Genomic DNA, 25171 nt, shown 5'->3' with positions numbered 1-25171 from the left:
CTGTGTCCATCCTTTATTTATGTGCCTGTATTTACAGTTGTTGTTGTTTTTATAATTGTTTTAATTCAATTTCACATTCCTGAAGCAACATTATCAAACACGTCATAATGTTGTCTAAGCTGTTATCAGGAAAAGTGGAATTATTACTTTTATATATGACTGCTCCATCCCCCCAAACCCTCGACTCAGTTTATATGTAATTATATGTAATGTGCACAGGCAATACAGCAGTGTTTTCATATCACTGCCCCTGAATAAAGCAACCAAAGAGCACCCATGAGGCTTCACAATGTAGGTAGTCTTGCTATCATGACTCAGTCGAAACTCAAGTGAGTGCTATTTCTGATCATAGCATAGAAGTGTGAGTCTGCCAGCAGTCATCGTACTCTGACATGATCAGCAGAGCAGATGATGAAGCACAGGACAGTCTGTGGTCTGAAAAGAGAGTCTAATACATGCTGTATGCTGGTACACATGACATGGCATTATAGCCTTGGACCAAATCAGATTTTTTTTTGCCTCTGAGCCCATTTAAAGTTTTCTAAAAGTTCTGCATGTAGAATAATTTTAAGTTTCTCAGTTGGCTCGACGGTGTCCTTTGAATGTTCTCTGAGATTGGCTTTAAATGAAGGCAGGTCGCATGATTGCAGACTTTGCTCTGCAAGAATTTTTGAAGTTAAGTTCAAGAGGAATTTGAGATTTGAGCAGAAATGCTGAGTTTATGTCAGTTTGATTTGCTTTTAAGACGCAGTTTTACAAACCATATCTCCTTGTGCCATCTGCAGGATGTACAGACAGCAGGCACCAGCCTCTAAATCAGAAATCCACACTTTTGTGGTCTTGCACTTTGCGGTAATTTTGACCATAGGTTCAAATCTGATATCATCGACCTTACTTTTTTTTTTTTTTTTTAAACATACATGTGATTAATTGATTATAATCTCCTCCTCTGTGTGATACACTTCTTGGGTCAAAAGTGCTCTGTAGTTTTTCACATGGTCAAATACATGTTTTCCCACTCACTGCTCTTTTATTTATTCAAAATGAATCATTACTTACTCATTTGGAACCAAACATATTAGATATCATCTTGATAGCTGTAAATGAGACCGCTAAGTAAGACGGAGACATCTGTTTGGGTTAAGCGTTGGCTCCAGTTCAGTATTTTCTGATGCACTGCAGACTTGGCATCATTGAAAAGTTAGGCTAGAGTCCAAATGTGCTCTTAAACTTATCCATTAACGCTCCTGCATTTGCTGAATCGATAGATCCATGATGCCTGATTACCATCTTCTGGCCAAAGCTTGTCACTGCTTCCCCCTCAGATAAAGTAACGGTCACTGAAGCAGCTCGGCGTATTTGCTTACAGTTTAATTAAAACCAGAAAGAGTGAAATATCAAAACAACTTCTGCTGTTTACTGAAACTAAAGCTCAAACCCTGCTGTTAGTATTACTGTTTGCTTTCTCTTCAAAGGGACCACCGAAGAAGCTTGAAAGCCACAATCAAAAAGCTAAACACTGAGCCGTCGTAGAATGAGCAGCCAGACGTTTTCACATTCTCAGACACGCTTTGAATGTCATTGCATAGAGACTGCTATGTTACGCAGTCAGATTCACACAACACTGTTTCATTCCAACAGCATACATGAAGGAAGCTAAGCAGAGCCACCAGGAGCTGTCTCCCCCCTGCAGTAAAGTCTGAGACAGGAGAGAGAAAAAAAAGCACTCCACCTTCTGTCAGCGACTGCCAAAAGGCCTCCAAGAAAAACTCAAACAGTTATATAGACACAAAGACAAACATGCCGCTGCTTCTGACTTCAAGATAGCTTCTCTTTATCTCTCGGCTCTCTGCAGACATACAGAGAGTGAAGCACGAATTTGACTGAGCTGTTGGTGAAACTGGCTCTGAGGACAGAGTGAGCACACACATGCTACATGTGCAGAACAATTTTTATTGAGGTTTATTTGAATCTAGTGGACAAGAAGACGTACTAATAAAAATAAAGGAAAAGTTGCCATTTTCAGCTTTTTAGAATATTTAAAAACAATTAAAAGAAATATTGCTGCTGAAGCTACTATTAAATAGCAGAAAGCTTAATGAACGGAGAGAACACAGTCAGTGCTGTACTGTGAGAGGCTGCAAGAACGTCCTGTACATATGCTCAAAGTTCAAGTATTGTGTTAACCCATTTAATCACACTGGCAACAATTGTTGCTGTTTTAACCACATATTACATTAACAAAATGAAACATTGTGTGTAGGGGATGTCTAAGGAGTAAAATGCATGCACTTATTTTGCAGGGGGAAATTATTTGAGATTAAATGGGTTAATACTAATGGTTCCTCACCTTTAAATACCCTGACATGAAACAAAGGAAATCATTTCTTGGTTTTGTCCCTGTTCCTTTTCAAATTAACGCCCTTTAGTGTTCTTTTGGAGTCTTTTTACCGGCAGCATATTTGGAGGGAAGTCTTTTTACTGTGCAAGCCTGCACTGAGATGTATGGCAGTGTGTGCACTTTGTACGGGTTGCACTGGCAAAGAAAAACTGTGCACTGCTGCACCCTGCTGGTGTTTTAAGTGTTTGCATGCTGAGCTATTTCAATCTGGCTCTGTAACACAAACTTGAAGACTGATGCTGTGGGACTCGAGTGAAACAACGAAGTCCTTACATAACTGTTATATAGACTTTTAAAGTTTTAAAGATGAGACACATTGCACGATTACATTGTAACATGGTGTTGCTCTTGTTCGTTTTGCCAAAATGTGAAATGTGCTTTGTGTAAAAATTATGTGTACGTTTAACACACAGTGCATGACTTTGGATATTTTAGGACCCAGACTTTTTTATAGCAGTCATAGTGGGCGGGGCTGCTCATGAACCAATGGTTGCTTAAAGCCCTGCGACGTCATAGCATGACCAACCACTTCAGTCAGTCTACTTTCACTTTCCTTTGACTGTAAACGGTGGCGTTTTTTTGATCAAGCTAGGCTAGACTGACGATATGATCAATACATCTGAAAGTATTTGGGGGTTTTTTCATCCCAGCGTCTCTTTTGCTCCCGAAGACCCCATTTGCACAGCAGGTCTGTTTCCACGTTGTTCAGATGTCATGTCGATCCAACAGGAGAACAGAAACAGGAACTATACAGTATGAGAAATGTCCAACATCCCTATTCTCTGACTTTTTCTTCTTTTCTGCAGGTGAAATCATGGATGGTTTGCTTAAGGAAATAAGAAGCAAGGATCAAGCAGCCGCCTCTGTACTGGAACGTAAGTGGCAGAGAAAATGAGAATATTTATCCTAGGGCTGTGCGATATGACCAAAATCTCATATCCCGATATAAGAATTCTATCGTCTTGATAACGATATAAATCACAAAAATGTAACATTTTCTGTAAATTCTGTGAATCTTTAACAGATGCATGAAACTATACATTTTTAGACATAAGTTAAGCCGTTTTCTTTGTGAGTATTTATTACACGGCGTGCTGCGGGGAAAAGCCTGTTCTAACGTTTGAGTCTAAGGTTTAAAGGTTTATGTGGAACATAAACAAGCGGACACGCGATGCTGTTACCGTCGTTGTTGCTAACCACAACGCATAAAAACAGGCGCTTGTCCTCTGTAGTGTGGTTATATTAAATATAAGAGAAAGAGAGAACTTTAAGAAATTAATATAGCCACTACAGTGACCATCAAAACGCTGAAAAAATATTGCCGTAAACAGTTTATTTTGCGACACCACGAAACAAACGATAGCGTAAAATGGAACGATAGACGTTTTTATATCGTCATCTGATATATATGTTATATCGAAAAGCCCTAATTGATCCTACACTACTAGAGTAAATAAGATATATATATTAGTTACAGTGAGTAGGCTCCGTTGTTGCAACAAATGAGTATAGGTGTCAGAAACCACTGGAAACTTAACAAGAAAAAAATCAACAGAACCACAAATTGAATGTTATTTCAATTCAGTTTTATTTATACAGCGCCAAATCACAACAACGAACAATAATAACTTTAATTTGTATAATCAGGAGGCTACTTGATCAATAACAGATCTGCTCTTTCAGAGGCAGATTTACGCAGTGACTCAGATCTCCAGTCACTGACTTTACAAGACCTGGGTTTGCTGTTCCCTGGAGTTGAAAATGTCAAACTGAGAAGGGATATCTTTGATATAATAAACAAGCAGGTAAGCAAGCAAGTTGTGTATAACTGAGAGGAGAGGGATTCAGCTGGACGTGTGTAACCCATATAGAAAGTCAGATCTGGACAATAAACACTTTTATTTGTTTTTCTTTGTTTCAGAAACCAATTGGTGAGCTCATAGAGGAATTCAAGCACTTCATCCCACATGACTCTCTCAGGGGTAAGTACAGCCTGCTAACATTGTTGGCTCTTGCATTTGATTTGGATAAGCGGAAGAAAATAGATGGATGGATGGATTTAGGATGTTTTGGGGAAGTTTTAAAATATCAGATGCATATTCTTATACATAACCTTAAACTTTCCATCCAGCTGCCTTAACTGAAAATGGAGTCTTGGTTGACTACCTGAAAATGTTGAAGGAAATGAAGACCCAAATGAATAAAGATTTCCTTGATCCGCATATCAATCTACTGGAGGACTTCAGGAAATCTCAACCATCGCAGGACCAGGACAAAGGTTTTTAAATCCAGTTTTTTTTAAGCCTAATATTAACGTGTCTTAATTTCATGAGTGCAGATTCAAAGCTTTTACAGAGGGTAGCAAACTTCAACTTAATGTAGGTAAAGCTTTTTATCTGATCCAGTCCATTTATGCTGAATATGCATAAGCCATGTCTTTGATATTGAATAGACACAATATCTGACCACAGCTCAGGCTTGTTTGCTTTTACATCTAGTTTTACATGAATCCACAGAATGGAAATAACAGAGGCATGAAGTCTCAATTGACATGTCATTCTCTCAATGTAATGGACAGATTAACAGGCATCCATTTTTTTTAGTCAATAATGGGCCCTTGCTGCTCCAACATGACTGCACACCAATGCACCAAGTGTTACGATCCAATGTTGTCAGTGTTTTGTGTTAGGCGTGACTGTTATGTGTTTCCTGTTTTACTTTGAAGGTCTGTCTTATCTCAGTGTGTTCAGGTTACGCTTCCTTGTCTCGTCAGTTCTGATTTGCCCCAGCTGTGTTTCCCTCCTGTTGTCCATTCCCTGATTGCTCCCTCTGTGTATTTAAGCCCTGTGTTTCAGTTTGTCATGGGTCGTGATCACTGTGGTGTTGGTATCGTAGTTTTGTAAATAGCTGTAAATAGATTTGTAAAGTAGCAATTGAGTATTTTTTTTTTTTCTTCTTCTCCACCTTGTATATATTGTTCACTGCAGCAGCCTAGTAGGCGTGAGAAGCCATTTTTGTTGATTAAGTTTTCTCCTGTTTTTCATGTAGCGAGTTAGGTAAGAGAATTGTCTTTTGTTTGGTTTTCTTTTTTTTTGTAGGGAAGCGTAGGGACCATTAGGGAGTTTTGTTTGTTATTTTTGGCACTGCTCACTGCTGAAGCAAATAAATGGCTGCTTAGCATTTTAAAAGATACTATTGTTTGGGTTCTTGTTTTGGGTGGAGTGTCGTGGGCCAATGTTTTGTTGCGTTCAAGACACGCCTAGACTTAGAATGTAACACAAGCAAAGTCCATAAAGTCATCAATCAGCCACTTTGGTGTGGAAGAACTTGACTGGTCTGCGCAGAGTTCTGACCTCAACCCGACACAACAACTTTGGGATTAATTAGAGTGGAGACTGGGAATCAGGCCTTCTCGTCAACATCAACGTCTGACCTCACAAATTCCCATGAACACTAAACCTTGTGGGTTAATTCTGAAATGATGGGCTTTTTGTGATCAGCTAGGCTAGACTGACAACACGATCAACAATATCTACAGCTAAAAGTATTGGTTTTTTTGGGGGGGTTTTTCATCCCAGCATCTTCTCTTTTGCTCCTGCAGGCCCAGCTTGTAGAGCAGGTCTGTTTCCACATTGTTCAGATGTTATGTCAATCCAACAGGAGAACAGAAACAGGAACTATACAGTATGAGAAATGTTCAACCTCCGTTTTCTCTGATTTTTTTCTTCTTTTCTGCAGGTGAAATCATGGATATTTTGCTTAAAGAAATAAAACGCAAGGATGAAGTGGCAGCCAATAAACTGGAAGGTAAATGGCAGTTTTTTGAGAATATGTACTGTCAGAGTAAATAAGATGTAAATAGGCATAAATATATTACACTGAGTAGGCTCCATTGTTCCTCCATTATGCTGCAAACTAACAAGAAAAAAGCTAACAAAGCCATAAATCGAATTATAATTCTAATTCAACTCAGTTTTATTTATACAGCGCCAAATCACAACAACAAACAATAATAACTTTTATAATGTATAATCAGGAGACTAGTCTAAGGAGCTTGGAAAGAAAAGCGTCTGGACTTCTTTAAGTTGCTTGAAAACGTTTCACCTCTCATCCGAGAAGCTTCTTCAGTTCTAAGAGTCAAATGGCGGATAGTCCCAGATTTAAACCCAGTGGGAGTTTCCTCCAAAGAGGGACAAAGGACCCCCTGATGATCCTCTACCTAATCACATGAGTCAAGGTGTGAAAATGGGTGTGGGTCACAATGTGCCAGGGTTTCGGGTGAGCTCATTGTGAAACCTGGCCCCACCCTATCATGTGATTTTCTAAGGTCAGATGGTCCCGATGGCCAACAAGGTCCAGAAACTTACCCTGGATCCAGATGAAACCATAGTGTTCTTTGATGTCGTCTCTCTCTTCACTTGCATACCTATCACGGAGGCAGTGGAGACTTTCAGAAAACGACTAGAAGAAGACAGCTCCTTGGAAGTCAGGACCAACTTCACACCCGATCAGATTTGCACCCTGTTACACCTCTGCCTTACCACTTTATATTTCAAATACAATGAGGGTTTCTACAGACACCCCCGTGTCACCTATTGTAGCCAACCGTTACATGGAGGAAGTGGAAAGAAAGGCTCTTGGCTCTTTTAAAGTTAGAGTACCCAGCCACTGGTACAGATATGTAGACGACACCTGGGTCAAAATCAAAACACAAGAAGTGGAATCCTTCACAGCGCACATTAACGCCGTGGATAAAAACATCAAGTTCACACAAAGGATAACTGTTTGCCTTTCCTGGACTGCGCTGTGCACACTGAAGAGAATGGCAACCTCAACATTGAAGTTTACCGGAAGCCCACACACATAGACCAATACCTCCTCTTTGACTCCCATCACCCTCTGGAACACAAACTTGGAAAAATTAGACCCTACACCACCGGGCAGAATATGTTCCCTCTAAGCCTGAAGGGAAAAAGAAGGAACACACACATGTAAAGGAAGCACTCAAAACATGCGGGTATCCTAACTGGGCATTTATAAAGTCAGTAAAGATGCACAGAAAAGAAGATCGGACACCAGCTAGGGAGGATAAGAAAGTCAGACGCAACAACATTGTCATCCCCTATGTAGCCAGTGTATCAGAGAAACTCAGAGTTTTCTCCAAGCACGACATCCCGGTGCATTTCAGACCCAGCAATACAGTCAGACAGAAACTGGTTCATCCCAAAGACAAAACTCCAAAACACAAACTTAACAATGTGGTGTATCCTGTACAGTGTAGCGAGGAATGCCCAGACCTCTACATTGGAGAGACCAAACAGCCACTTCACAAGCGCATGGCACAACATAGAAGAGCCACCTCCACAGGACAAGACTCGGCGATCCATTTGCATCTAAGGGACAAAGGTCACTCTTTCGAGGATGCCAATGTTCACATTTTGGACAGAGAGGACAGCTGGTTTGAAAGAGGAGTGAAAGAAGCCATTTATGTCCACTGTGAGCGACCATCTTCCCTTCCCAGACACCTTAACACCCACTCACACCCTGGGCCATCTGACCTCAAGAAATCACGTGATAGGGTGGGGCCAGGTTTCACAATGAGCTCACCTGAAACCCTGGCACATTGTGACCCACACCCGTTTTCACACCTTGACTCATGTGATTAGGTAGAGGATCATCAGGGGGTCCTTTGTCCCTCTTTGGGGGGAAACTCCCACTGGGTTTAAATCTGGGACTCTCCGCCATTTGACTCTTAGAACTGAAGAAGCTTCTCGGATGAGAGGTGAAACGTCTTCAAGCAACTTAAAGAAGTCCAGACGCTTTTCTTTCCAAGCTCCTTAGACTACGATGACCTGGAGGACTGAGAACCTTCACAGACAATCAGGAGACTACTTGATCAATAACAGATCTAATCTTTCAGAGGAAGGTTTGAGAGCTGACTCAGATCTCCAGTTACTGACTTTACAAGACCTGCGTTTGCTGTTACCTGGAGTTGAAAATGTCAAACGGATAAGGGAAATCTTTGATATAATACACAAGCAGGTAAGCAAGCAAGCTGTGTATAACTGAGAGGAGAGGGATTCAGCTGGACGTGTGTAACCCATATAGAAAGTCAGATCTGGACAATAAACACTTTTATTTGTTTTTCTTTGTTTCAGAAACCAATTGGTGTGCTCATAGAAAAATTCAAGGACTTCATCCCACATGAATCTTTCAGGGGTAAGTACAGCCTGCTAACATTGTTGGCTCTTGCATTTGATTGATTTGGATAAGCGGAAGAAAATAGATGGATGGATGGATTTAGGATGTTTTGGGGAAGTTTTAAAATATCAGATGCAGATTCTTATACATAACCTTAAACTTTCCATCCAGCCGCCTTAACCGAAAATGGAGTTTTGGTCGGCTACCTGAAAATGTTGAAGGAAATGAAGATCCAAATGAATAAAGTGCAAGATTTCCTTGATGCACATATCAATCTACTGGAGGACCTCAGGAAATCTCAACCATTGCAGAACCAGGACAAAGGTTTTTAATCCAGTTTTCTATCTGATCCAGTCCATTTATGCTGAATATTTATAAGCCATGTCTTTGGTATTGAATAGACATAATATCTGACCACGGCTCAACCTTCTTTGCTTTTACATATATTTTTACATGAATCCATAGAATGGAAATAACAGAGACATGAAGTCTCAATTAACATGTCATTCTGCCCATGCCATGCTCAGAGCAGTCTGTGTACAAAAAGTGTTACATTTTGTACATGAATCACAAACACATGGAAAAGGTAAAGTCTGTCAAAATTCTACTATGTTGCCGTTCACAAGATAGATTCTCAGAAACCCCTTACATATAGTATATAACTATGGTATATGACTATATGGTAAATTAGAACTAGAGTACAGTTAAGATTTTTACATACATTCATAAGATTTTTTTTAAATTTCTTGTAAATGCGTTATGCCAATGTACTCAACAGGTTCTTCGTCAAGTGGTCCAGTGAAGCGCCACAATAGCCAAACCAGTGACCCTCCACAAATGCAACAAGGTAAATCTCACCTTGTTTTTCTTTGCACTCCAGTGACACACAGATACATGCGTATGGCTATTGTTAAATTTTAATGCTGTTTTACATGAAGGTTTATTAGATACAATTACCAGTAGTGCAATGTTGTCCCCACCAAGGTAAATTTAGCTCTTCACCAGGTGTTAAGGTCAGTGTTGGGAAGGTTACTTTTAAAATGTATTCCACTACAGATTACAGAATACATGCCCCAAAATGTATTTTGTAACGTATTCCGTTACATTACTCAATGAGAGTAATGTATTCTGAATACTTTGGATTACATAATATATTATCATGCTTTTTACAACTACATGAATGTACTATTGCTGTGTGATTTATTACCATTACTGAAGGCTACTCACCTTACCAATACAAACTAGATTTTTAAATCTTAATATAAAATGAGTAACAGTAGGGTGGACATTTTGCAGCAATCGCGTGGTTATAGTGGGCGGGGCTGCGCATGTACTCCAATAACCAATGCCGGATCACAGCATGACCAAACTGTTCAGTCAGTCTACTTTCACTTTTTGTTGACCGTAAACGGTGGGTGTTTTTTTTGATGAAGCTAGAATAGACTGACAGTACAATGGAAATATCTACATCTAACAGTATTGGGGGTTTTTCATCCCAGCATCTTCTCTTTTGCTCCTGCAGGCCCAGCTTGCACAGCAGGTCTGTTTCCATGTTGTTTAGTTGTCATGCCGATCCAATAGGATAACAGCAACAAAAATGTCCAACCTCTGTTTTCTCTGATTTTTTTTCTTCTCTTCTGCAGAGGAAAACGTTTTGCATAAAGAAAAAAGACACAAGGATGAAAAAGCAGCAGGTAAACTGGAAGTTAAGTGGCAGTGTTTTGGGAATATTTATTCCACACTGTTAGAGAAAATAAGATGTAAATATTTATATTGAGGTGGGACTCGATTAAAAAAATTAATCTAATTAACTAGAGGTTTTGTAATTAATGAATCTCCATTAATCGAATTTAATATTAATATTAATATTATTTGCTTGCTTTTCAATGTCATAAAGCTGTTGAATTTTACATGATATAGTTTTTCTGCATGGCATTTGGAAAGTTGGATCACCTGACTCTAAATAGCACATTTTCTAACCCCCTATCTTGTACCAGTGAGGGTGGTCTACAGCAATCCATTTTCTGAGAGAATTTGTAAGTTTGTCTGTTGACTCACTAATTTTGGTCCTAAAACCAGTCATTTCATCAAGTTTGGGCTGCCAACACCTTTTGTTGGTACTCGAACGGCTAGGGCTAACAGCTCCCACAGTTTCTGTGCTCGCTGCAACATGTTTTGCATTTAGATGGTACCATAAGGTTGAAGTGCTTCGGTGGTATGCAAACCTTTTGCACAGTTTGCACAAAACCAAGATTTTATCAAGGCTTCCGTCGGGTAGTCTTTTGAAATGAAATTTGCCTCCGATCAGTCCTAGCAAAGCACTTTCTTCTGATTCTTCCATTTTTCTAGCTGTGTACATCAGTATAATCGGTATACTAGGAAATCATGCATTGACAAAAGTTCCCCTTTGCTTGGAATGCAAAGTGCGTTAAATGTGTTAATTTTTTAACATGTTATTTATTTATTTATTTATTTTTTTCAAATTAATTAATCGCAATTAACGTGTTAAATTCCCACCCCTAATTCATATATATATGTATATATGTATATATGTATATATATAGTTACAGTAAGTAGGCTCCTTGTTGCAACAATTGAGTATAGGTGTCAGAAACACCTGGACTACCTTATGCCGCAAACTAATAATAATAATTTAAAAAAAAAAACAGAACCACAAAAGTAATTATAATGAAATGATTTGTATAATCAGCCTAATCTTAACGTGTCGTAAGTTCATGAGTGTAGATTCAACAGGCATCCATTTTTTTTTAGTCAGTAATTCAAACACTGCTGGCTTTTCATTTAGTTGATTTTATGTATTTCTCACTGGTTAGAATTAAAAGTAAAAGTGCAAACATTTGTGTAATTTTATCTGATTTAAGTTCCTGCCACAAAATCCGCTGGTGTAGCAGTCTGCTTCAAGTGTTAAATCTTGCACATGAATCACAAACACATGGAAAAGGTCAAGTCAGTCGAAATTCTGCTATGTTGTCATTCACAGGATAGATTTTCAGAAACCCCTTACATATAGTATAAAACTATAGTATATGACGATATGGTAAATTATTACTTAAGTACAGTTAAGATTTTTACATACATTCATAAGTTTTATTTTTTAATTTCTTGTAAATGTGTTATGCCCTTGTACTCAACAGGTTCTTCGTCAAGTAGTGAGAATAGCCAAACTAGTGACCTTCCAGAAATACAACAAGGTAAATTTCACCTTCTTTTACTTACAGTCTAGTGACACACAGACACATGCATATGTAGCTATGTATGGCTATTGTTAAATAGCCATACATAGCTACATAGCTGTTTTACATCAATATTTGTTAGATACAAGTACCAGTAGTGCAAATCGGTTCTCACGCTCTCCTTCTTTCAAGCGTGACCATCCACATAAAAGACAAGGTAAATTTAGCTTTTCACTGTTAAAATGTAAGGTTGTATTATTGACCAGGTTTTAAGGTTTCCAACTCCAGGCAATATTCAATATTCACTTATTATATGTTAAAAAAAATCTCAGAAATCTAACTTAATACACTGTTATACACACTATATTGCCAGAGGTAATCACTCACCCATCCAGATGATTGAATTCAGGTGTTCTAATCACTTCCATGGTCACAGGTGTATAAAATCAAGCACCTAGCCATGCAGACTGCTTTTACAGACAATTCTGAAAGAATAGTTTACTCTCAGGAGTTCTGTGAATTCCAGCATGGTATCGTGAAAAAAAAACACCAGCTGTCTGACAAGTGCAGTTGTAAAATTTTCTTGCTGCTAAATATTTCACAATCAACTCTCAGTGACTGAAAATGATTGGGAATGACAGCAACTCAGCCACCAAGTGGTAGGCCACGTAAAATCACAGAGCGGATTTAGCGGAGGCACATAATGCGTAGAGTCATGGGATGGTTTTCCATAGCCAAGATGCTAGATCCAAGCTTTATTTCAATAAGTCCAAAGTGTTAGATGCAGTGGTGTAAAACACGACATTACTGAAGCATTTGAGACATGTTCTCTCGAGTGACGAATCACACGTCTTTGGCAATCTGATGAGTCTGGGTTTGGCGATTGCCAGGAAAACAGTACTTGTCTGACAGCACTGTGCCAAGTGCAATGTTTGGTGGAAGGGGGATCATAGTTTGCTATGGGGCATGGTTTTTCAGGAATTGGGCTCGGCCCCTTAATGCTTTGGCAAACCAAGACATTTTGAAATATTTCATTCTCCCAACTTTGTGGGAACAGTTTGGGGACGCCCCCTTTCTATTCCAACATAGAAGGAACATGACTGAACTTGACTGGCCTGGACCAAGGTTATTATCGTTAACGAAAACTAACGAAATAACGAAAACTAGAAGTGAAAAAACATTTTTGTTAACGGAAATAAAAATAAAAACAAAAAAGGAAAACTAACTAAAACTGTAACGAGTGCTCACAAAACTAACTAAAATTAACTGAATTTATAGCAAAAATGTGTTTAGTTTTCATTGATGTGTGCGTGTCATACAATAGTCAAGGTGAAAATGAAGTTTAGTTTCCAGATTTTTTTTTCTTGCTGTCTATGCCAGCAGGTGGCAAGTACGTTAGTCGAGTCGTCTGTGTTGCTGCTCCGTCCACGCGCAGAATCATGTCAGAGTCCAATTTGGGATTACTTTTGCTTTATCCAAAACACAGTCATAGTCAGTGTCTTGTAGTGGAAAGAGACAAATTATGAGGGACATTTCTAAAGGGAAAAAAAATCCCACAAACCTTAAAGTGCACTTGAAAAGCTCACACAAGAAGGCTAACCTAGCTTACCTTGAGAGCACACTCAACCCTCATCCCCAGAAACAGAAGCTAACCCCAGGCAAGGCAGCGTGATGCATCCCGAGACAACAGGACTGGAATATCTACATAACTGTGTGAGTCAATTGCCTTCAAAAAGTTTATCAATTCACTTGAACCAAAATTACGAACACCCGGTGCTGCAAGAGTTAATAGTCTCATTGGGGCCAACATATACATTTTATAGTTGCCTGGTATCAATGGTTGTTCATCTGCCCTAATTTATTTATTTATTTAAAGAACCCATAGGTGGGAATGTGAGTTGTCTGTCTCTGCGTGTTAGCCCTGCGACAGACAGGCGACCTGTCCAGGGTGCAGGGTATGGTAGCTGGAATAGCAACATACCCAAGGATGAGCAGAAGAGAATGACTGATATGATGAAACTGGGATTTTCTTACACTTAATTATTGCAAACACAACTAAAATTATAATTGAAACTAATCAAAACTAAACTGAAGCTAAGGTTTTTCAAAAAAATAAAAACTAAACTAAACTAGCAAAATTGGTAAAAACTAATTAAAACTGATATAAAATTGAAAATCTGAAGTCAAAACTAAATAAAAATAAAAACTAATGAAAATTGCAAAACTATTAAAACCCTGGCCTGGACAGAGTCCTGACCTCAACCTAACAGGACAACATTCGGTTGAATTAAAGCAGAGATTGCGAGCCAGGGCCTCTCGTCAACATCAATGTCTGACCTCACAAATGTGCTTCTGGAAGAATGTTCAAAAACTCCCACAAACACTCCTAAACGTTGTGGAAAGCCTTCCGAGAAGAGTTAGAAACTGTTATAGCTGAAAACAATGGGCTGGCATCATATTAAACCATATAGATTAAGAATGGTATGCCACTTAAGTTCATATGTGTGTAAAAGCAGACAAGCAAATACCTTTGGCAGTACAGTGTATCAAATGATATTTTGTTCCACTCTAAAAAATTGTATTGAAAAATAAACCCTAAAATTTCAGCTGCATATTGTAAAGTGTATAGTTACCTGAGCACATATATTGTTTTCGAGAATTCTTAACATTTTTATATTTGCATTTAGATGATCTAAAACACTATGTTTAAAACCTGTTCAACTCAAGACTTTATATATAAAAGACTCAGACAGCTCTGTTAATCATTCTAGTAATGTTTTGAAATTTAAGCAAGAATTTTTTGTGCTATATTAATAAATTGATTTCACTCATTGAAGCAAAGTCTTTTATTTCATTTATCATGAATCACTGTATTCCAGGAAGTTTAAGTTGATTCTCCTGTGAATTTAACTTGCTCTTTATTTGTAATTTTTTGTATTATTTCTATAGCCACACTGAAGTACAAGATGGTGATAAGTGGAAAAACCTTTAATGCCCATCAACAGATACTGGAAAAAGTAAAGGCTTTAAGGGAGGATCCAGATTTGAATTTGATCGAACAGAAAGAAAGCGATCAGGATTGCCAGGCCATTATTGTCTTCTGTCCCATTGTTTCACGTATGGGGACAGATATTGATGCAGCCATGACGCAAGTCAAAGGTAAGGGAAAGAATTAAATTAGTCATCCATTCAAAAAATTGGAGTTGTGTTTTATGAGACATTTTTGGGTTTGAGAATACGACCTGAAAGTAACTCATAATAATGATGAGCTTTTAAAAGCATCAAGAATAGCATGCATTTTGTCTAATGTTTCTATAGTATAAGAAAATCTGTGGCCATTAAATTTTTTTTCTTTTAATACTTTTCCACTGTTATGTTATGTTCTCGTAATCCGTCTCCTCTTTTTTTGCTCTCTGTAGGTTCTCAGCCTGTCATTCTGGTTTTGATGCATCACGCACATGAACCCAAGTGTGTAACTTTAATGAAAACATGGGATGGCGTTTCTAATGTTGTGTTACTAGTCCATGTTTTCTACCATGAGACAGTGCATGGATTGTTGCAGTGTCAGCAAAATAACGATGCCATTTCTGTAATTCGAAAGGCATTACTGGAGCACGCAGATATCCAGACAATTAAAGATACAAGTGGAAAGACACAGAATGTGGCTGCTAGTTATTATGGGGGTATTATTGGTAATCCATTCATGAGATTTTTAAAATAAATTTTCATAGTGTAAAGTCAGATATCACAAGTCAAAGAAACTGTAAATATGTCCCATGCATTACTCTTTTGTAATCCACTTTTTTTGCACTGTATCACTTGAGTAGTGCAGATTGCTCTGACCATTTGCATAGGATTTAAGGATTTTATGGTTTTGATCATGCAAAATAATTATTTTGTGCATTGTGAAACAAAAGGGCAGCACAGAATTGTCTTTGTGACCTTTATTTCAGTACTTTAAGATATTTCAGCTGTAAGGGTAGTTGCCGAGTCAACAGGTGTGATCATGAAGTGTCAAAGAAGAGGTCAGAGACACAGTATATGGGTGTAGATAGCCATAAAACTACTTTCAACTGTAACAACTGTTGTTTATCTCTAAAAAAAAAAACAACCCAAAAGTGACAGTTACAGCTATATGTACACAGTGACATTGTAAGTCCTTTGATCATTAAGATAAATAATAAATATATTTATATCAAAGTCAAATATATTGTGATTAGTTTCACAGTTGCTATGTAAATCTGCAAGTTATTTTCATCTTTCAGAAAAAAAAAATCAAGCCAATGTTTAAAATTGTGAGTAAAAATGTTAAAAAAAAAAACATCTGTTGTCGTCTTTTTCTTTTTTTCCTTCTTTTTTTTTTTTTTTTTTTTAAATTGAGGGGTCCTGAACAGTTCAAAACACCAGTGTATTTACAGTATAATTTAACCTAGTTCAGCTAATATTTCTGATGTTATTTTCTATATTCTTGACTTTTATTCACTCTAAGAAAGACTAAAGAGTGCAAAGACCACATATTCAATGACAAGCCACTTTATACATGTATACATTATATTCATAGAAAATGAAAAATTGTGTGACAAACTTTTTTTTTTTTTTTTTTTTTTGGCTCGTGTAAAGTTTGTCATCTAAATAAAAATGAACTAACATAAACTGCGCTGTATTCTAGTATTTGACGGAATAATTACGTTTAATCCGGTCCTTTGATTTGCTAGCAACGCCAAATTAATGTCACATAAATGACGTGTTATTAATTCTTTAGATTAGCACTGTGGTACTTAAACTGTGTTTTGAGGCCCCCTGGGGCGTAGAGCTTCTGCAGAAAGGCATTCGTGAAAGGGAAAATTAAGGTGGAAAGAAATAGTAAACATGAAGTTAAACTAAGTTAGATGAATATGATTGTGTCTTTGTCTTTGTTTTCCTAAATGGAGAGGGCATATAACTTGTACTTTTATTTTGAAAATGTTTGTTTTATTTTTTTTTCTAGACCGGAAGTTTGATATTGTTTACAAATGAATGCTTCCGGTAGGTCCTGCTAGGTAGCGCGTTGGCATGAATATTATTTTGTGTTATTTACCTTACCAGTTTTGATACAAACACTACCACCTGCGTGCTTTTTGCGCCAGCTCGATATAAAAAAAAGTAAGAAAAATGTGCGCGTATTTCGTTTAGTTTGATAAACAGTAGCACAGCTCCGTTAGAGAGAGTTAGCTAACAGTTGTGTAGCTCAGCAGATGTTCTGCAGCATGGCTCTGATATATTTCAACAGGTGTTGTAAATGGAGGTAAAGTCAGTCTTTTGAGTTTCATAAGACGCTGCAGACTTGTGGGTTGTTGTTTGGTTTTTTTTGTGGTAGTTGCAATGTTGTTCTCTGTGATGCCTACTTCACACATTTCTCTGTTTAAAAATCTAAAAGTTTATATCTAAAATTGAACAGACTTGTGTGTTATGATCTTCAGCCGTGTGATATTGAGCCTCGGGTCTAAGCGTTCACAAAGCGCGTGTTTACAGAGGATATGTGCTGTTAATGAAGTACTGCTTAGGAGTCAGCATTCAGTATCTGTCGGTCATTGCCAACAAGCCAGAGCTCTTCGCCTCAAGCCGCCTGCACAGCGGTTCAGATTTCAGGTAATGAAGAGAAAAATCAAGTTGGCTGCAGAAAGTGTAACCAGGAAATGATACATGGCCTCTCTGTTTTAGGTGACAGCACCGTCCTATCATCATCTGCTCACCGTGTGTGATATGCAGCCAGCCAGCATCTCCTACGGAAGAGACACAACTGCAGTTGCATCAGATGAGGATGATGAGGGTGATGAAAATCTGGCAGGAAAGGAGGTCGGAGAAGAGCACAAGGACCTGAGAGAGATGGTGATGACTTCAGCCCAGACAGGGGCAGTCGGCATGGAGGTCCAGGAAAGTCCTGCAGATCCTGAAGCTGCCTCGGTGTCCAGTAAGTTAAATGGCTGAAACTGTCATACAATACTGACTAATCTTTGGTTTAATTGGGGAATAGATTCACTTTTTTGTTGGCTTCCTGGTACCACATAATTTGAAATCTGTGTTTATTTAGCAAAGTAATATTTATCAAATGTGAGCGTGGACAACAATAGACTAGTAAACACGACTGCCACGTGTCCTTGCATGATTGAATTTAAATGAAAAAAGTTTCATAACTGCTTTTTAAAATTTTATGAGGTGACCAAATGTAACTTTAAGTTTTTGCCAGAAACTCTTAAGCTTGTGGCTTAACACGTTTTATAATGCGGTTCTGCCTGAGTCAAAGTCCAGATGCAATTTAGATGACGACTCGTACAGTAGCAATAATTTAACGTTAGAAGAACACGATCTTCTATGCCGGCATTCTGTACTTAAGCAACTTAAGCACACTGTAAAAATGTTACGGTGCCAGAAACTTAGTACTCAGTACCAATACGTCTTGTATGATTCTCAGACTTTCAGATTTTGGGTATCATAATTCTGGGTTCTGGTGCTGTGTCTAGCACACTGTTTCATGAGCCGTGTCGAGTCTGTGGGTAACACTGCATGCCTATGACTGCATGTCTGTTCTTTTATTTTCATTTGTATATTCAGTTCATGTAGATACAGTATGATAAACTTGTTTGTTTTTTTGACAGCTCCTTCAGGATCAAGTGAGAAGAAGACTAGAAGGAAGTTGAGGAGGGAGAGGAAGAAACTGATGAAGAAAACGCTGAAGTGTTCTGATACTTCTGAAAACTTATTGTCAGAGCTTCCATTTGCTTTGGCCAGCCCAACAACATGGAAAGCACTATGTATGTTCCTAATGTTTTATAATTACTTGAGTTAGCAGCATTTTTCCCCACTATTAAGAAGCCTTAATGACAAGTCAAGCGAGCACCTTATGGCTAATAAGTGGTCTGTTTTCACTGTCCTGATCCTGTATTATATTTATTTTCATGCAAATCCTTAGCATGATGTCCAGTTTTTATGTGTGGGTGTTGGTGCTAGAGGAACGGAATCAGAAGCAACTTCATATTTTCATAGCTTATATTTTACACCTCCAACTCTATTAGAACTACATAACAAAATAGGATGTGTTTTCACGATTTGGGACCTTTCAATTGATATTTTTAATTGTAACTTTCATTTTGCTGTTGTCCGTAGTCCCCAGCCAAGAGTCAACTAAGAAAAAGAGAAAGAGAAAGCGAGGAGACAGCGAGGGCCGAGTGGACAGTGAGGACGATGGGGACAAGAAGAAGAAAAAGAAAGAGAGCCAGCGACCCAATTACTTTGTCTCCATCCCCATTACTAACACTCAGGTAAGAAGCTGGAGCAGGTGGAGTTTATGCACATTGTGTCTCACAAATCACAGTTTAAGGACGTGGCCTTTAACTGACTTCTGCTCTCTGTCCACTGACAGATAAGTTCAGCTGTGAGTGAGGTCCAAGAGGCCGTGCTCCAGCAGGACCCCCGACTGGCCAAAGCTATGATCCCTGTCCCAACTCTTCACATCACGCTTTTAGTCACTCATCTTGCCAATCAGGAGCAAGTAGACCTGTGAGTTGGTGCGCATGCTGACATCCACATCACATCACACACACAGAAGTTCATATGAATACTATGACACCCAAATTGTCTGAAATTACCTTTGCTTCTTTAACTAACTATAACTACATTGTAGAATGTAAGTGCATGTCATATTTTGGTCATGCTATAGCACACTAACATTAAAAAGCAGACATGGTATTGTTCATGACAGCAATAAATGACGTTTTAGTAGTTACATCAGGAAGTAAACTTTGCTCTGAATAAGAGTCGCCCTCAAACTGAAGAAGTTAATTATCATTTAGATACCCATCCTTTTCTTACTGCGACATAATAAAATTACTTCTATCACAAAAGTCTTCTGTTGATCCCACAACAAAATGATTTTTTACTGTAGCCATTTTGAACTCAGTTGTTACTCATAGCATTAAAAATGGCCTTGAGTAGTAACAGTAAAAAGACGGCTATTGTTAATGTTATTAGTTACAGCAGAGCTTCTTCTGTGAGCCTGAAAATGATCATCTAAGTGCTCACAGCGTTGTGGGTTGCTTTTTATATTCCACTTTTCTGGTCTTATTGATCACTCCAGCACTGCCAGCCACATTCACACACACACATTCTTGCAGCTCTTTGATTCATTCCTTCAGAGCTTTTTTTTTTTTTTAAATAACACACATTGGATGCTACAATTCAGGGCTGGGCCGAGGCTCATTATTGTACCTAAGAAGACTCAGATTCAATTCAGTTCAACTCAGGTAAACTTAGTGCCAAATTACAACCATAGTCACCTCATGGTGCTTTATATTGTAAGGTAAAATCCCTAAAATGTCAGAAAGAAACCCTACGGTATTGCACAACCCTCTATGAGCAAGCACTAGGTGACAGTGGGAAGGAAAAACTCCCTTTTAACAGGAAGGAACCTCCAGCAGACCCAGGCTCAGAGAGGGGTGGCAAATAAAATGACCAAAGCTATGCAACAAAAAACTGTTTTACCAAAACAAATTTCAGCCCCTCACTGAGATCATTGTATCCCCCAGATTACTGTGTTGGGTCACTCCTCCTCCTCCATGCGGAGAATCCTCAGCAGCTTTTTTTTTCCCCCCCAAACATGCACACATGCATGTAGCAGCGGTGTACTCAGTGACAGCAGGTGTCGTGTCTTGGGATGTAGGTTGACTAGAACAACATCTCTTTTGTTCCGGTTTCTCCATTTTCTTTATTGTTCTCTGAGCATAAAATGCAATGCTCGGCAAAATCCTGTTGCAGAAGTAAATATATGGATGCAGTGTCGGCAGTGCCTAATTACCAACGTGTCACATTAGGTACGGCTTGTGTCTTATCTTTTCCTCTCAGCACTTCCACGACGGTCAGGCTGTACATTTTTACGAGTGGTTTGGATGTTTTAGAGTAAGCCTTGTCTTAGTCAGCTTAGATTAAAAATCACCTATTTTATGTGTCAGTTAAAGTGAATAAACGCCCCTGGATTGGATTTCATTACATCATTTTCATCTTAAACGTTCTTTTAATCATTTTAAGCATTTTCAGTTATTTTTTACTCTGTCAGCACATATCTGTCCCACACACATCCTAAAGGCTAAAATACTAAATGAGTTCAAATTCTGCCACTGCACATATCATATCATATACAACTGAAGTAAATTGAAAGTCGGTAGAAAAATAAAGATTTGAGTTTGAAATTGCTGTTCTCGCATAGCTTTAGAGGCTGATGGAAATATAAAGGCAGTCTGTGTTTTTGTGAGCTAACTCCGTGACACTCAGGGACATCGGAGCTGCGTTATGTGATGAAGTGATGCTTAATCCCATCAAGAAGAAGATGGTGTTATTAGTAATCACTAGATTCTCCCATTATGTAATATGACAGGAAGGGAGCGAGAGAGGGGATTAAGTCATGAATGTGTGTGCGTGTTTGTGTGTTGTGCATATTCATGTGTATATTTCCTTATAGGGCGGCAGCGGTGCTGGCTCAGGTTGAGCCGTCACTGGCTGAGTTGCTGGGTGGGAGGGATCTGGTCTTGCCCTTCTCAGGGATAAGTCATTTCAGGAAGGAGGTGGTGTTTGTCGGACTGGCCTCCGGACAACACAGACACACACTGGACAGCTTGGCAGGTCAGTGACAAACATTTAGCTTCTTGCTCTTGTGGTCATCCTTCCTCTCTCTGTCTCTTTGGTGTTTAGGTTTGAAAGCATTGAGTGACATTTTTGTTCTACTTGCTTTTCACGCTTTAGTAGAGGGTGAAATTCAATGCTAATGTGATATTGTACTTGGTGTGCACTCTGGAGGGGTGTCTGAAGTTGGAATCAGCTGCTAGTAGCTAATAGTGTCTGCTTACGTTTCTACATATGAGATCAATTAAAAGTATGCACAGTTGGAGGGTTTTTCCTTCTCGAGACACTACGAAGCTTAAAACACCTTAATGCAGGTGGATGCTTGATGTGGTGGAGCCTTTCTTATGGGTATCAATGATTAGACAACTGCAAGAGAATGAGATGCTTAAGATTTTTAAGATGTTTTAAGTCATAAGTCTCTCATTCAGAAGTCATGGAAAGTCTAAGCCTGACGTTTGTCTCGGAGACAACAGAGGACCTGGTAAGACGAGAATAGTGGAATTGTAAAAATAAATGGCAGCCAGTTTGGTAAGAACCTCCGGGTCAAAGTTATACGTCTACAAACGTGTAGAAATGATTAAAGTCATACTCTGTGTAGTGCAGAGACGTCCACATTTTGATTTGTTTTTCAGTGTGAACACGTCCTCATCTGTAATTTAGTTGATCTGATTAAATAAAATGGAATTTTTGATGTTTTTCCTTTTCTGTTATCTGTGTGTGTGTGTGTGTGTGTGTGTGTGTGTGTGTGTGTGTGTGTGTGTGTATGTACGTGTCAACACTTCTGTTCCTACATTTTTCTTCTTGTGCCTAAATCCACGTGTGTGGGTGCCTTCAGAATCTTTTGCATGTTTGTTTTTGTGTTGTGCCTCCGGCAACAACATTAAGCCATTTCTAAGAGGATTCCCACTCCAATGCTCTTGCACCACTAAAACAAACACACACACACACACACACACACACACACACACACACGTATAATACACAGTAAATGAGGTGACCTTCACTTAATACTTTCCATTTTCACCCTTAACAGTTAAATTGGAAGTATGCTGTAATTAATGTGTGTATGATACTTAAGGTTTTTCGATTGTTTCTACCTCTGTGAGATGTTCTATATTAAAGTGAACATATAGTGTTTGGGCAGCATTACTGTTTTTGTGGGATTTGTAGCTGCTCATGCTGAGATTTGCTGCTGAGAGCCAAAAATGTGCTACATGCTATGGCCAAGCAAAGGCAAATCCCAGAAAGAATTGAGTGTCAGGGTTTGGTGTAATTCAGCAATACAGAAGCCGTTTTGTTTTATACAGAGCTACAAAGGCAAAGTTTCTACATATTATTACTTTTGATCTGAGAGTTTGAGGGGGATTTTATTTTATCTAAGTCTCAAAAACACTAAATCAGACAGCGATGGGTTTTGGGCATGGCTGTAATTAGCTGCGGCTAACTTTCCAGAACCAGTGATTTGGGACAAGGTTATCTAACTTAAAAGAAGTGGGATGAAATGCTGATGTGAGTGTATATAGTGTATCACATCCTGTTATGATACAATTATCAGCAAGCTGGCACCAGATATCAATCTTCTTAGTGAAACTTGAAGCTGTTTGAAGCAGAGAACAGTACCAGGTAATACTAAATGGCGGACAGTGGGGAATGCTAACTGGAGAGCTGGTAACACTTGCATTGAAATTAAATGGTATTGATGCACGCTGAGACCAAAATGCAGGGAATAAATTCATATTTCACACCTTTTATGCAGGTTTTTTTTATCTTTTGGTTGCATGGATGCCATGATCTGTCAAAGCAGCGTGCCACGTATCGCAGAATCGCTGTGTTGTGATGCTGTTTGGATGATGTTACGTCCGTGCTGGTGTTTCGCTCTTTCCTCCGCTCTCTGCTTCATCGTGTACGTCTCCTGTGCTCCTCCGGACGAAACAGAAACGCAGACAGAGGAGAGAAAGTGACAATTAAGGTTCAAAGGAAATGCTGATGTTTCTTTGGCTGGGAAGCTTTTACTGCACTAATGTTAATGTATGTAAAAGCTTTGCTTGGATGGCTGTATTGAATTTTCAGCAGCACCACGACCTGTTCCAGGACCTCCTGGTTAAGACATTAATGAACAGGGCTTTTCTCATCTGGTTATCAAAACAAGCTGGAGAATTTGAGAGTGTGGAGGACTCTGGGGGACGAGTTGCAGGCAAGTGGAAGGATAATGCAAAAGGGCTGATATCAAAGTCATAGATCTTTGCATATTAAACAAGTTAAAGGTGTAGAGTTACATTTTATGGGATGAATGGAATATTTTAATGGCCCCTCCACACCCCCTGTGAATCTCTGAGTTTGTAAGGCTTTCCTCATTAGTAGTAACATTAGTACCGCAAACAAAGTTTATGTTGAAACATTAAAGTTTTCACGTAGACTGAAGCTTCTTTTAAGGCCCTGCTTATGAAGCATTTAGAAAAGTTGGAAGTTTAACAAGCAGCATTCATAAAGAACGGCTCCGGTTGTTGTCTTTGCAGAAAATTACTCTGTAGGGACAGAAGATTTGCAAATCAAAATTCCTTATGGAAAGTGCTATAAGAAAAGGAAATATAAGACAGGAAGTCAGGCCCTCTCGTCATCTTGTCTGTACTTTCCACCACTGGTATTGATTATATACTAACCTTTCTCTCCCTGTAGAGCTCCTCATCTAAAAATACCTCTGTAGTCTGACTCTAAACACTGTTTGTCTGTATATTTGTCCTTGCAGGCTTGTCTGTGCGTTCACGCCTTTGTTCACTTATCTATCTTTATCTCAGTAGCTAAATGATATTTTGGCTAAAAGCTTTTTTCCCCATCATCTGACACACATTCTCAGCCATCTGTGGCCGCTCCATTTGTGTGCTCTGTTATAGCAGTAAAAAAAAATCTATAATAGGGAGTCGAGATGCTTGAGCGGAAGAAATGGAGTCACGTTATTGTGCATTAGAATCCACGTCATGTTCTCTATATTTACGCATGTGTATCATTATATCAGTTATCATCCTTCCTTTTAGTTTATTAAATGTGCTTGTTTTGGTTTGCTGTGAAAATGTGCTGAATTTTTTTGATGTGCTTATTTTCAGTATTTAATTGAATGACTCACTGGGAGAAGGTTTATATTAAAAATATATGTGCGCACGTCTGTTGCAGAGTTGTTGCGGAGCCGTTTTGAGGAGCAGGGGCTTCTGCAAGGAGACTGCCGAGGGTTTGAACCCCACCTCACCATTATGAAGCTGTCCAGAGCTTCAAAACTCCGATCTCAGGTTAGCGTTGTTTTTAATAAAAAGCTGCTTTTAACTACACCATCTGCACTGGTGTTTCTCCCTCCCCTTCCTCTCAGAAGCTGTTAAAATGTTGCAGCTGTAATTAAATGTCACATTGTGGCTCCAGCAGAAACTGATAATGGGCATTAGAATTAATAACTAAGAAGAAATTTGAATTTATATCACTTTAGAGTTCGTGATGACTACTGTAAAGGTTAAGGGCCAAACACCAAGAAGAGAGAGGAGATAAATAAAGAAGATATGAAAGATGGTTGAGGGTGGATGATGAGGGAAGAAGAATTATAGCATCTATCTCGTTCCCTCTGACACTTTATCTTACCTTATCCTTCCTGGTGCCTGCCGGGCGGCGTACTTGTCTTCTTCCTGTCAGTGCGTTTGTGTGCGTGCAGAAATTTCACTTTGTTTATCGCAACCTGTGACTA

At 38.8% G+C, this 25171-nt stretch overlaps 2 protein-coding genes across 9 annotated transcripts in view; both read left to right on the top strand.

Annotated features, from left to right (window-relative positions):
- The first annotated feature begins 2926 nt into the window (after positions 1-2926).
- On the top strand, positions 2927-16060 carry LOC120724925. 5 transcript variants are annotated; one of them, XM_040017449.1, is made up of 15 exons: positions 2927-3089; positions 3208-3276; positions 4085-4206; positions 4323-4383; positions 4533-4679; positions 6140-6208; positions 8322-8443; positions 8560-8620; positions 8774-8926; positions 9381-9449; positions 10125-10142; positions 10246-10308; positions 11758-11814; positions 14746-14955; positions 15216-16060. In XM_040017449.1, exons 1-15 carry the CDS (start codon positions 3008-3010, stop codon positions 15515-15517), a joined length of 1605 nt encoding a protein of 534 aa, XP_039873383.1. In that variant the 5' UTR covers positions 2927-3007; the 3' UTR covers positions 15518-16060. The 5 variants fall into 5 exon arrangements, with proteins under 5 accessions (XP_039873383.1, XP_039873384.1, XP_039873386.1 ...); XM_040017450.1 differs by having other exon boundaries at positions 2928-3089; positions 10246-10296; XM_040017452.1 differs by lacking the exon at positions 10125-10142 and having other exon boundaries at positions 2928-3089; positions 10246-10296.
- A 101-nt stretch (positions 16061-16161) lies between these two features.
- LOC120724927 (A-kinase anchor protein 7) overlaps positions 16162-25171 on the top strand; it is a 47054-nt gene continuing 38044 nt past the window's right edge. For 2 of the 4 annotated variants that reach the window (XM_040017457.1, XM_040017454.1), the window contains exons 1-7: positions 16163-17424; positions 17497-17746; positions 18432-18587; positions 18940-19094; positions 19196-19332; positions 21287-21447; positions 24616-24728. In XM_040017457.1, the coding sequence (XP_039873391.1) occupies positions 17245-17424; positions 17497-17746; positions 18432-18587; positions 18940-19094; positions 19196-19332; positions 21287-21447; positions 24616-24728 (1152 nt within the window). In that variant the 5' untranslated portion in view covers positions 16163-17244. Of the gene's footprint in view, positions 17425-17496; positions 17747-18431; positions 18588-18939; positions 19095-19195; positions 19333-21286; positions 21448-24615; positions 24729-25171 lie in introns of all 4 variants that reach the window. The other 2 variants (XM_040017455.1, XM_040017458.1) reach the window with 2 other exon arrangements.

The sequence above is a fragment of the Simochromis diagramma genome, unplaced genomic scaffold (genome assembly GCF_900408965.1).
Source record: "Simochromis diagramma unplaced genomic scaffold, fSimDia1.1 OVJJ01000802.1, whole genome shotgun sequence".
Lineage (NCBI taxonomy): Eukaryota > Metazoa > Chordata > Actinopteri > Cichliformes > Cichlidae > Simochromis > Simochromis diagramma.
The sequence above is the reverse complement of the archived record's forward strand: the minus strand, read 5'-3'. Positions and strand labels throughout refer to the sequence as shown.

Coding starts and splice junctions, on each gene's coding strand:
- LOC120724925 (XM_040017449.1), top strand. CDS start 3,008: ATGATCAATACATCTGAAAGTATTTGGGGGTTTTTTCATCCCAGCGTC. Junction 3,277..4,084: donor AGCCGCCTCTGTACTGGAAC/GTAAGTGGCAGA, acceptor CTGCTCTTTCAG/AGGCAGATTTACGCAGTGAC. Junction 8,621..8,773: donor CCCACATGAATCTTTCAGGG/GTAAGTACAGCC, acceptor CTTTCCATCCAG/CCGCCTTAACCGAAAATGGA.